The sequence below is a fragment of the Oryza glaberrima genome, chromosome 10, assembly GCF_000147395.1.
Source record: "Oryza glaberrima chromosome 10, OglaRS2, whole genome shotgun sequence".
Classification (NCBI taxonomy): domain Eukaryota; kingdom Viridiplantae; phylum Streptophyta; class Magnoliopsida; order Poales; family Poaceae; genus Oryza; species Oryza glaberrima.
Genome location: NC_068335.1, coordinates 13,407,420 through 13,419,874, shown reverse-complemented (window position 1 = coordinate 13,419,874; position 12,455 = coordinate 13,407,420). Strand labels below are relative to the sequence as shown.

The 12,455-nt window shown below is 38.4% G+C and overlaps 1 protein-coding gene across 1 annotated transcript; it reads right to left on the bottom strand.

The window, feature by feature from the left end:
• Nucleotides 1–6,279: 6,279 nt before the first annotated feature.
• On the bottom strand, nucleotides 6,280–12,241 carry LOC127753493 (uncharacterized oxidoreductase At4g09670). Its single transcript, XM_052278974.1, has 2 exons — nucleotides 11,662–12,241; nucleotides 6,280–7,789 (listed from the first exon to the last, which is right to left on the bottom strand). The coding sequence occupies exons 1-2, from the start codon at nucleotides 12,181–12,183 to the stop codon at nucleotides 7,169–7,171; spliced, it is 1,143 nt and encodes a 380-aa protein (XP_052134934.1). The 5' UTR covers nucleotides 12,184–12,241; the 3' UTR covers nucleotides 6,280–7,168.
• Between the last annotated feature and the right edge of the window lie 214 nt (nucleotides 12,242–12,455).

Here is a 12,455-nt window from a genome sequence, read left to right as displayed (position 1 = left end):
CTACATCTACTCCATAATATAAAGAATTCTAAGTTGTGTTTTGAACAAAAAAATTGAGGAAAAAGAAAGACTATAACGTCCTTATTACATAATGGGTATGGGGAGAGTGGAATGGTGGTTTGGCATAATATAGGGAGCAATTTGAATGGAAGTTAATTGATTGGGCAACTAGGACTCTAAACCCCTTATATTAGGGGACAAAATTTAAATACTTGGATACCTCATATTAAGGGATGGAGGTAGTATAAATATTCATCGTTTTTACTTAATAAGTTTAGTTTGTAAGAAAATTTTTATTAAAAGTTAATGTATAAACCCCATGGTATATTGAGAGTCGTGATTATGTTATTATATACTCCCTCCCTCTCATAAAAAACAAACCTAGTGTGACACTAGGTTTGTTTTTTATAGGATGGATGGAGTATGTCTGATGAGGACATCACTCATTTTGGATATACACAATACTTTTCAAGTTACTATGAAAGGTCCAATCACTAAAACTCACGCCCAACAATTGCAGGTGAACTTGTTCCTAAGTACTTCTTTATGTGATTTTGAGAATAAATAGCTAACAAATGATTTAGTTATGATTAGAAACCATGGAGATGACCAGGAGCACTTGAAAAGATTCTAGGAGATGAACAAGGTGATCATGGGCGTCCAAATCAAGATGGATGTCAAACTCATATCAAGTTTGAGTCCACCTCGGGCTCCAGGAGCAATCCACACTAAATTCATTGCCCAGATTGCCTTTGAACTCTGATTTTAATGTTATATATATATATGTATGAAAAGCTAATGAAACCACATTTCCAATGGATCTGGTCCCACATCCAAATTCCTTCCGAGTTAGTGGGAATCATCGAAACAAAAAGATGTTCGGATTATGTCCGGGTGATGCGTCACCGTCTTTGGGCCCATTGGGCCATGTACCATGTCGGAGTCCCATAGGACGTATCCAAGGATCCAAGGTCGACCCATTGCAGTTTCGCCTTTCGCCGTTCATCGGTTTGTGGAACCCTAACTTCGAGCTTTTTTTATCAATCATTCATCTGTTATTAAGTTGTTGTTTTTCTTATTCTTCCTTATGTTTTTTGATACGCACACAAGGATTAGCCTTCTCGGCAAGGTCAGCCGGATTTCGGCACAGTTGATAACCAGAGGAGACGTAGTGTTGCAATTGCAGGGAACCAATTGTGTCGACTAGAAGCCGGATCGTGTATGTGTCATGTTTCCGCTAAATCAGTAGTTATCTTCACCTGACGGAAGATTGAATATCCCATTGCTATCGATGTCGGTGTAACATTATAAATACTTTGTAATGAAAATTATATTTGTTAATTATTTCTCCAGTGTTATAGATATTTTTTAATCAGTTCATCATGAGATGAGACCGTAATCACACTTTTTATTAATCTAAATTAATATAATATATAACAAAGTACTATCATGCAAGTTTTCGAAGGAAAAAAATCTAGTAACTAATATGGGAGTAGCTTGATATATATATGCAATGAAGAAAATTTATATACCAAAATGATCATATATATACGACATGTACCGGGAACGATGATGCGCATTGACCATCTCATAAAGGCAAATCTTAACATCTTCAGTGGTTAGTTGGCTGTCTGGCCATTTCTGCCTAAGATGGTCCTTGCCATACATCGATATGTATACCTGCGTGCACACATACTTGGGCACATGCGCATGCGTACGCACAAACTTACATGACATTTGGGCACATGCATACGCACAAACTTACATGAAATTTCAGCTATAGCTTCGTAGGAGTACTTCATAGGCTTAGCTCATGGCCCATCCAATAGATAGTTGAAAATTCTTACGAGGTCATCAGACCAAGTTTTATAGTGTAGGTGGATGGATGTCACCTTAACTTAAATCATGTCAAATACTCATCAATTAAGAGGTACTCATAAGTATAACATATCACATCTAATATACAAACCTCAATATTAGTTCACTCTCATACCATCTTGTATTTTTCTTCAAGATTATATGAAGGTTGTCTCTTACATAATGGGTGGCTCATTCTCTCTCTTAACTTATTTTATCCACTCATCACCTAATTAATCTTATATATCAAATTTGGGGACATGTAAAGGCTTACAGTACACTTGCTCTCATGTGTCCTATGACACCACTTCAAATAATATCTTTTTTGTTGATTACGCGCGCCTCTTATGGGTGTGAAGAACTTGCAATAAGTGACTATTTTATACTCTCATTGTTCTAAAATAACCCAACCTAGACTATATGCATATCATCAACAGGAGAATGATCATATCGCGTAACCTAGTTTAATTTAGATTATTTTGGGTCGGAGGAAGTAATGTAATAAATTAATGATTATAGCTTAGTCTATATGTACATATATCTTTAATTAATTAGGTGCAGTCGGTAGATCTAAATATTTTGTTAATTATCTAAAATAAACACGTCACCTATAAACTTCACATGGTTGAGTGAGGGGGGGGGGGGGGCTTAGGGGGATATCTCGACGTCTTTTGAAATTGAGCAAGATGTCAATGCAAAGGTACAGTGAACAATATATGCAAACTCTAAGTTATATCAGGGAGAGCTATAGGTGATGATGACGACGATGACGATAATGACCGTCATTGCACAGATATGGTAACTACTTCCTCCGCTCCATTTTAAATACAGTTGTGGGTTTTCATGTTTAACGTTTGACCGTCCGGCTTATTTGAAAAAATATATAAAAAATTTTTAAAAAAAATAAATCACACATAAAGTACTATTCATATTTTATCATCTAATAATAACAATAATACTAATCATAAAAAAATTCAAATAAGACAGATGGTCAAACATTGGACATGAAGAGAGTAATAGAAATGGCGAGACCATCGACTTTTGGCAAAAAAAAAAGAAAAAAACTATGTTAGGTTGCTTATATTTCGAAGATTATACCATGAGCTAAGAATGCATAATTGGTGTATTGCGACACTACTTTATCAAATTTATATATCTACATATCTTGACATCAAATTGTCCAAGGTTTCAAGAGGCTACACTTAGGAAAAACTTGAGGCCCCATCCATACAAAGCAGTTAGCACAATTTGAGCCATGCCTCATGTATTATATTTTGTTGCCAATGATCATAACACTGATGTTGTCATGCGCCAATGACACTTGCACTAATCTCTGGTATACCCCTCCGTCCCAAAAAAAAAAAAAGTCCAATCTTAGCTACGAACCTGGACATATGCGTGTCCAGATTTGTAACTAGAGTTTGCTTCTTTTTTTTTTGGCAAAGTAGTATATGTCAATGGTCAAAATGGTTTAGCTGATCCACGGGTGTCGAGAGTCGAGACATCAATGTTAGGATACTAGGTGAAACCCCGCGCATTGCTAAGAGAATTTAGTATGATAACAATAAAAAAATAACGTGTAAGATAGCTAGATAACATTAGATTAAGTAAATTAATGTGGTTTATGATAATTTAAATTTAAATAGTATGTAGAATGGTGATTCAAACGTAAAAAGTAAGGTGGTATGACTTTATGGAAGAAGAAAAGTAGTGAGATAATTTGGACCGTAGATTAATCATCTAAAGGCTAAAAACAATTGATGTGATATGACTTAATTAGAGGAAAAAAGGAGAAAGATAATTTGGACCATAGATTAATCCTTTAAGCACTAACTAAGTGAGGATGAACTATATAAGTATATATGATATCATAAACATAAGAAAGATATACATTGAAACATTATGTGAATTATGTTGGATGATAATTTAATATATTTGTATTTGAAAAGCTCTTAAATTATAAAAACTATAAAGATATAGCATGTTTGCATGATGTTTAAAAGTGATGATTGTTAGTGGATGATGATGTGGCATCTTGTTAATTAGCGGATGATGATGTGGCATCTTGTTAGTGGATGATGATGTGGCATCTTTGCATGTTAAGCTTAAGTAGTTAGTGGAGGATAACTTTATAGTAAGATATGATTTGGCACCAATGGTCAGTGCCAATTACTAACATGGGATCCATCCCTGAAATAAATTAATTCGCCGGTGGCTCTGTTTACAAATTAAGCTTGTTTCTGCAAAAATGATTTATATATTTTAAGTCGTTTTTGCAAAAGGAATAGAAATAAGTTTAATATACAAGCGGACGAGCACATACACACTTTATAAAACTCCAATATATCGTGTTATACATGTACTACCTCTGCCTCCAAATATAGGGGGTGTTTGGATACAGGAACTAAACTTTAGTCACTGTCACATCGGATGTTTAGATACTAATTTATAGTATTAAATATAGACCATTTGTAAAACTAATTGTATAAATGAGAGCTAGTCTGCGAGATAATTTTTTTAAGCCTAGGCTAATTATGGATTAATTAGGCTCAACAGATTCGTCTCGCGAATTAGTTCAGAGTTATGAAATGGGTTTTATCATTAGTCTACGTTTAATACATCTAATTAGTGTCCAAATATCCGATGTGACAGGGATTAAAATTTTTTAGCCCCATCCAAACTCCCCCCATAAGCTTTTTTTAAGGTGAGCTAGCATGGATACTAAAAATGTAAGTGAAAATGATTGGAGAAATATTGTGATTGATTAAGAAGAGAAAATAGATGGAAAAAATTAAACGAAAAATGATTATGATCGGTTGTGGTGAGATGTAGGTGAAGAAATAACTTTCTTTTAGAATAAAATATTGTAATAAAAATAGCTATATTTTATAACGGAGATAGAACATCACTATATTTTAGGACGAACATAGGACATCATGATGGAGGCAGTATATCGTATGGTCCCATTTCTTTATCTATCGGCTAGCTAACTACTGCTACTCCCTCTGCTTTATGTTATAAGTTGTTTGACTTTTTTAATCAAACTTCTTTAAATTTGACTAAGTTTATAGAAAAGTATATTACTATTTTCAACGCAAAACAAACATATTATCAATATCTATTAATGTTAGACTTAATAAAAGTAATTTAATTAATGTAGGTGAAAAAATAGTTTTATTTTAAAATAAGATATTATATTAGAAATAGCTAGTATATATATTTTAAAACGAAGACAGATCATCGTTATATTTTAGGATGAAGATAGTACGTCGCATGGTCCCAATTTTTCTTTATCCATTGGATAGCTGTATATCGATCCATGCATACATATTGTGCTGTAGCTAGTGTGTGGATGGATCGATCTCCATCGATTCGATCTGATCGCATGTCGGATCTGGCTTCAATTCCCCTGCCGCCGCGTGACACGGACCCGGGAACCACGCCCGCTACCAATCATCGCCGCCCGCCCCCCGGCGAGCCCACTACACTGCACGTACCTACGTACGTACGTACTCACAGAAAGAGTCTGAAAATACGTACGTATTCGTGGTGGTCTCTGCTCGCGTAAACTTTAACTAAACACAGCAGTACTGTATTTATTAATGGTGTCAGATTTAATTAATTACTGCAAGGCTGCAAAGTCATCAAATCGCTTCTTTCAGAAACCAATGCAACGCCAACTGATCGCTGGATAATAACCCACTCTCTTAATTTATCCTGCTCAGAGAATCCCATGTACGTCTAGCTAGCGCAATCATAGTGTATGTCTCTAGATACAGTGTATGTCCAAATTCAAACATAGGATTAAGTTTTTTGGGACGAAGGTGCGAGAACTCTTACGGACGTGTGCAATTAACCTCTGACAGTATGACACGATGAGCATCTGCTCTAAAACAGATTATTAATCGAATAAAAATATAAATTAAATATTTTTGATAAATGAAATTTGATATATTACTTAGAATAATAAAGTATCTAAAAAATAGAGTACAATACAAGATTTTTTTTCATTTTAGAAACAATAATTTATTGAAGTACCAGGGGCTGTTTGGTCCACATACTAGAATTGTCTAGGTATGTCATGCTTTCTTAGCTAAACTTGCTAAAGGTGAGGCTATCAAAATCCAAGCCACACGCTAGCCAACAAAATGAAACCATACCACACTTTTCAAAGTCACTAATATGTGAGACCTACATTACAAAAGAAAAATCATGCCACACTTATGGGAGCCAACCGAACACTCACTTAACATAATCAAACTTGTCTAACCTAAATTGTGGCAAAGTGTGGTAACTTATGGCTATCAACCAAACAGCCTCCGTCCCCAAACATATAACAACTTTTGACTTTATCTCTGGAAGGATAAGGATAAGTCCAAATATATCGTTAAAAGTTATTACATTATAGAACAGAGATAGTAAGTTATATAAAATGAACAAACTTAATAAACAACCTCCGTCCCCAAATATATAACAACTTTAGACTTTATCTCTGGAAGGATAAGGATAAGTCCAAATATATCGCTAAAAGTTATTACATTATAGAACAGAGATAGTAAGTTATATAAAATGAACAAACTTAAGTAACAGCTGAGCTATCATACAGTCCTCTGGAGAGACAGGCCGGCATCAACAACAACTACTTGCTACTACGAAAACAACGTGTCAGCAGTCGGCACCGTCAGAAAACACAGCTTTCGTTTTAAGCATTCGGTCACCTTACAGCAGCAGTAGTTGAAGCATGCATGTGTCCTTCATTGCCATCGACAACATATGTTCAGAAATTTTTCAGAACTGGCAAAAATGTCAGCAGGGACAAAGGTTGTGATGTTGATTGTTGAAGTCTTGAAAATGTCTTCTCCAACTTGGCCAGGTGTGCCTCCTTCATCACAAGATAATATGTGCTTTGAAAGGTTCATGCTTCTCAGGCCAATCAAATTACTGTACAAGTTATCCAGCACAAAATGTCAAATGAAAACTTACTTGAGCTTTGAGGATGGAAACTTGTAATGTGATTGCCCTGACAGAGTATGCAGAGAAAACCAAGAATTTGAACTATGAACCTCATTAGGAACAGATGAATTTCATATGGGAATATATATGTCCCAATGGTTAGCTTTCCATGGGTCAAACAGAGGTTCCATGTTTCAAATTCTATTTATTTATAACATCATCTTGCTTGATACATCTACAATATTGTAGTGAATTTGACTGCAATTCTTCCAATTATTTGAATAGGTGGTTCTTTCTGGTAGGATACAGAAATATCATGGACTTCAGAGATCGTCAGAAAGCACACTTGCTTACCCCTTCAGCTAGAAATATCCACTGGCCCAAATCGGTTGTCAATGGAGGTTTTAACCGCATCCATCACAACCTGAGTCTTCCGGGTGATGGCTGGCCACTTTCCCTCAGGTTTGCCACCTGCGTCTCGGATGTTCTGCACTAACCTTGAGAATTCCTGGACCATGAGGGCTTCCTGTGGCAGGTCTGTAGAGACGACATGCTTGCTCGGCAGTGGATCCCATCCGATGTGGAGTTCAGCAAACTTTGACTTGGACGCCATGTTGAATGCCGCGGACTTCTCTTCATATGGGATGACAAAGTCGGTGACGTGAAGCGTACCGTTTGTTCCAACGATGGTCATGTCCATGGTGAGGTTGGTGAGGAAAGAACAGTTGAAGGTGGCGATCTTTCCATCGGCCCAGTACAATGTTGCTCCGCAGGCAAGGAGCACGCCAGCTTGGTTCCTAACAGGGTTGCGCAGGGCGATCACAGTCTTGGGAAGCTCATAGTCAACAGCCCACAAAATTGCACGGATGCTGTACCACCCAGCATCGCCTAGCGCACCCAGGGCATCAAGGTCTGGCTTTACCCTGATATCATTTTGGAGGAATTCTTCGTTTGCCCGAAAGCTGAACAGGCTATTTATCTGAAGCAGCAAAAGGAAAAACAATGATTTAGTTAACCTCCAACATGTTGCACATCAACTGGAAGCAAATTATATGGAGGTATATCAAGGGGGGAGAGGGCAATCATTCTGTAGTAGTGTAGCTGCAGAGTACGGCAATACATCATTCCATAAACATTTTATATGTTCATATATGTATTGACGTTCCTCAAACTGACTGTACGCATTGTTGGGTCTGCTGACATACACCAAGAGTTAAGTAATGGTGCATGATAGTATGACAATCTAGGTTTGGAATCAACAGAATGCTTTTATATTTAGTAGCTGGAAAAGATAGCTTAATTGTATCTATGTTTATCTCAACTTTCACATTACAAACCAGATGTGTGCGAAAGTTGTCAACAGTTTGGAGACGCACATAATTTTGAAGTCTTAATAAACAAATGATAATTTGTCAATAATTGCCTAGTCTTCTCAGTTATACAATCCATTAGATTAGAGCTGAGCTATACCTTTTGACACTCAGAACTGAGGTTCAACATTTCTAGCAGTGTCAAAAAGTCAATATGATATATTTGGACTGAGACTGAAGAATATTATCAAGATTATACCCCTTCTCTTTTACTAGCAATCACAAATTCACTGTAGCTATTTCTGAAATATTATCTGTGCTGATTGCTTGATTTATCTAGAGGTGTTAACGTGCTCTTTCTATTTAATTTGCTTTCTGCTGATCTTTGTCTTGTTTGCTAGCATTTAATTTTTCCTGTGCTATTGTCTGTGCTAAACGGGTTCCACAGGAGAAACCAGGTTCATGTTTTTTTAGAACATGGACTGTCCTCTCCCGAGAAATAATGTCAAGAGCTAATTACAGAAAAAAAGAAAATCCCACCCTTCGCTGGTTCAGCCTCTTAGTTTTAATACTTTTCCCTGGGAAGAACTCAGTTCCCAGCTAGCAGCTACCTACAATTTTGTAAGTTGACTGTTTCTACCTTTCTAGCCTGATATTAAAAAGGACAAAGTTTAGGGCTCAATTGAGAAAATAAGCAAAGGATACGCACAGATATGAGTACAAAAGAGGCATTACCACATAGGTAGCATCATTCAGAACGGATCATGTGACAAGAAAAAAAACATAGAATCTCGAGATGAATAAAACAAATCAATATAGAAGAGTTTAATGAACAATATGGACATCAAGAACATACATATATGGAGGGAATATGCCTATATACATCTATTTTGATATGGTAATTGATGATGATATAAAATACTTTGAACAAGAGAATTAGAATTCAAATAACTACATGGAATCTACATGGAGGTCATGCTCATAACCATTTCACCTTCAATTAGAAATAGAACTAAACTGACGAATTTATTTCTACCTGATACCCATTTTCATTATCCTGGGGTCCTTTCATGTGTGAAAATGGCTCCATGGAAGATTACAACACGACAGTGAAATTCCCTTTTGTAATTTAGTGATGAGAGACACAATTTCCAGCTAATAAGGGGGATGTAATTAGTACAAAGTCAGTTAGGTCTCGGTACTCTCTTTTTTTTGAACGACTCGCACTAGATGGTGCGAAGTTCTATTGATAGAGCAGGAAAAAATTACAAGATTACAACCCTGGAAGGTCGTAACCAGGAAACGAAAAAAGTATACCACCACCCACACTCCGACAGCACCAACACACAAACCCAGGAGAAGGCTAGCACCGGACTGGCCGCTGTTAAGCGTGACCGACCGCCGCTAGGCCAACAATGGATCAGACACTGAATGATATCCCAACATTGCACAGTAATTATTAAGAGAGTTTCTCTTAAAGCTAAATTTATTAAACATAAAACCCTCTGGGGATAAAACATAAAAATTGTAGGAAGCTCAGACTAAAGGAGATCAAGCCTAAACAAGTCTATGAGGCATTACAAATTTTACTATCAAGTATCAATGCAACAACCTATGTTCACAGTTACTGCGCCAGATGCTGAGTGAGTGAACGTCCATTAATGAACCTGTCCGAAGTGGAATTCTTCTGGCAGTTATCAATTATCATGTTAATTTCTCAGACTTACAATTCATGCAGTGTTGGTGTTAGGAGAACTTGATTTTGAGGAATTGACAAGAAATGTTTGGGTGGCAATGGTAATATCACTATTAATCTTGCAAATTGGAAAAATAGCTTGAGTATTGGTAATCCTATAGGAAATTCTCGGAACAACATACAGGAAAATAATAGCATTATCTGTTAGAAATAGGTTGGGAACAGCTTCGTTGGATGTGACTGGGCAAATTATCGGGAAATGAAAAATCAATAGAGGGCCAAGCTATTCATATTGGCAGCTTAAGTACTAGTTGGATAATACGTGAAATTACCTTAACTTGGAAGACCATTAGTCCATTACAGAAGAAAGAAGAAAGGGAACATGGTCAAATGAGTGAATGATTTTGTTCCAATAAGAAAAACGAGTAGGAAATTTGGCCAAGTGAAGAACCTCTATATTTTTATTGGCAAAAATATATATTGAAGATCAAGACAAGGCCTTCAAGTTCAAGGAGTTTACAAAAAGAAGCAGAATAAATTATACTCCAAGAAGTACATCTCAGGCATGATGGTGATCCTAGTAGCTATTAACAAAATGTTGCTATTCCAAGAAGACAATGGTCATCAAGTTGTTTTGCTGTTCCCATTGCTTGCAACAAACTATCGCTATTCATTCATCGTGGCCAACTAGGTAAATCTAGACATGGAAACATGTAAGTTTCGTCAATCTATTGGTGAGGTCTTAGCCAAGAGAGTGACGATTTTTGTAGGAAGCAGCAGGCTAAACGGAATCCTTAGCACAACAAAGATGAGTGTACCAAGTACTACCGACAAATGTGCGTCTCAGGCATTCTGGATCTGGTTCCTGTGAGTTCTTTAATGATTGCAACTTAAGCAGTCACATTAGAACTGTCTGATGTGAACTGAAGGGCTCAGGTTTTCTAAGGAACTGTTCATCAAGGAAAACAATGTCGATTTACTTTAGCCAAAGGTGAAATATAGTGGATCAGAGCCTATCGTTGGATAAATGGATGGATGAGATCATGCAGAGCTCTAGTAGGAACTGCAGCTAATCTTAATCCAGTAATTCCTTATGCTATCACCGTAGTAAAACTGGCATCTGGGCAATGGGAACAGCATGGTTGGGGCTACAGGACATGTGCATATGGATACCTATGTATAGTGCCAATTCAGCCCAACAAATTAGCAGCCTGCATAGCCCAGAAATGACAAGAAAAGGTCCAGCAAAAATGTTAGGATGGGCCCTGCAAATGATAGACAGATAACAGCTGTATCTGTCTTACAAACTACTACATCAATTATTTCTTGCCTATCCTTGGGAGGTGTATCAAGATATTGCAGTAACTCTTATGCCTTTGGTATGGTGGAAACCGGGAAAGTATGGAATCGTAACAATCCTAATAGTGTATATGGAATCCTAATATCTTAATAGTGTATATGGTGCCATTGCAGAGTTGTTTGTTGCGAATTTGAAACATATGCTCCTTCCGTAAAACAGTGAACTAGCTACCTCTTCATTTCAGGTTCTATTTTGTATGGATTATGCAGGACTGTTCTTTTTTCAATTTATTTTCCAACACGCTGGCGTCATGATGTTGAGCCAATATCTTGGATTTGGCAAAAATTCAAACATATTTCAACCAGCAAGGTTTCCAATTTCAATCCAGCATTGTTGGAATTTGGAAATAGGGTTTCCAAGAAATATGGAAATCTTAAGCATAGCATCTAACTTAAAGGTCATGAATCAATCCTAGTGCAGATTCAAACATCGATTAAGCGTTTCCAAATTTTAATCAAATTTGAGTTTAAAATAGGAGAGCTCACCACCCTGACGTCGCCGGTGGTGGCCTCGTCGGCGACGAGCTCCCGCATCTTGGCGGTGCGCGGGTGGTGCATCCACATGGTGGCGTCCATGAACTGGACGCCCGCGGCGTCGCAGGCGGCGAGGATGGCGTCGAGGTCGGCGGCGCAGAGCGCGGTGGGCTTCTCGAGGAGGACGTGCTTCCCCGCGGCGGCGGCGGCGGTGGCCCAGCGGACGTGGAGGCTGGTGGGGAGCGGGAGGTAGACGGCGTCGACGCCCGGGTCGGCGAGGAGGGCCTCGTAGGAGCCGTGCAGGCGCGGGGCGTGGCGGAGGAGCAGGCCGGTCTCCTCGGCGAACGCGCGGGCCTTCGCCTCGGAGCGGCTCCCGACGGCGGCCACGGCGGCGCCCGGGGCGAGGAGCATGGCGCGGGCCAGCTTCCGCGCGATGGAGGCGCACCCCATGATGCCGAAGCGCACCGGGTCCGGGCGGCGCTGCTCCGCCGGCGGCGGCGGCGGCGGCGACGCGGCGGAGGACGGGGACGACATGGGTGGTGGCGGGGGGAAGGTGTTCGACGCTGGGCCTAGCTGGGGAGGGAGGGAGCGAGTGGTGGAGGAGCTTACAATAGTGATGAGTTTGTACTACTACTAAACTCTTGTCATGGGTTTTTTTTTCCTTTTTGTTTTTCTTCTTTTTTGTTTTTGTCTTTCTTTTTGTTACTACTCCCTACATTACGATAGGATAACGTTTCATCATTCGTCTTTTTCAAAAAATTATATAAATATAATTTCTTGTGACTTATTTTATCACTAAAAAAATA

Excerpts from the sequence above, each read along its gene's own strand:
- LOC127753493 (XM_052278974.1), bottom strand. The coding sequence starts at position 12,183 with ATGTCGTCCCCGTCCTCCGCCGCGTCGCCGCCGCCGCCGCCGCCGGCG. Across the intron at positions 7,790-11,661 it reads CCACCGGCGACGTCAGGGTG|ATAAATAGCCTGTTCAGCTT; the intron begins GTGAGCTCTCCT and ends TTGCTGCTTCAG.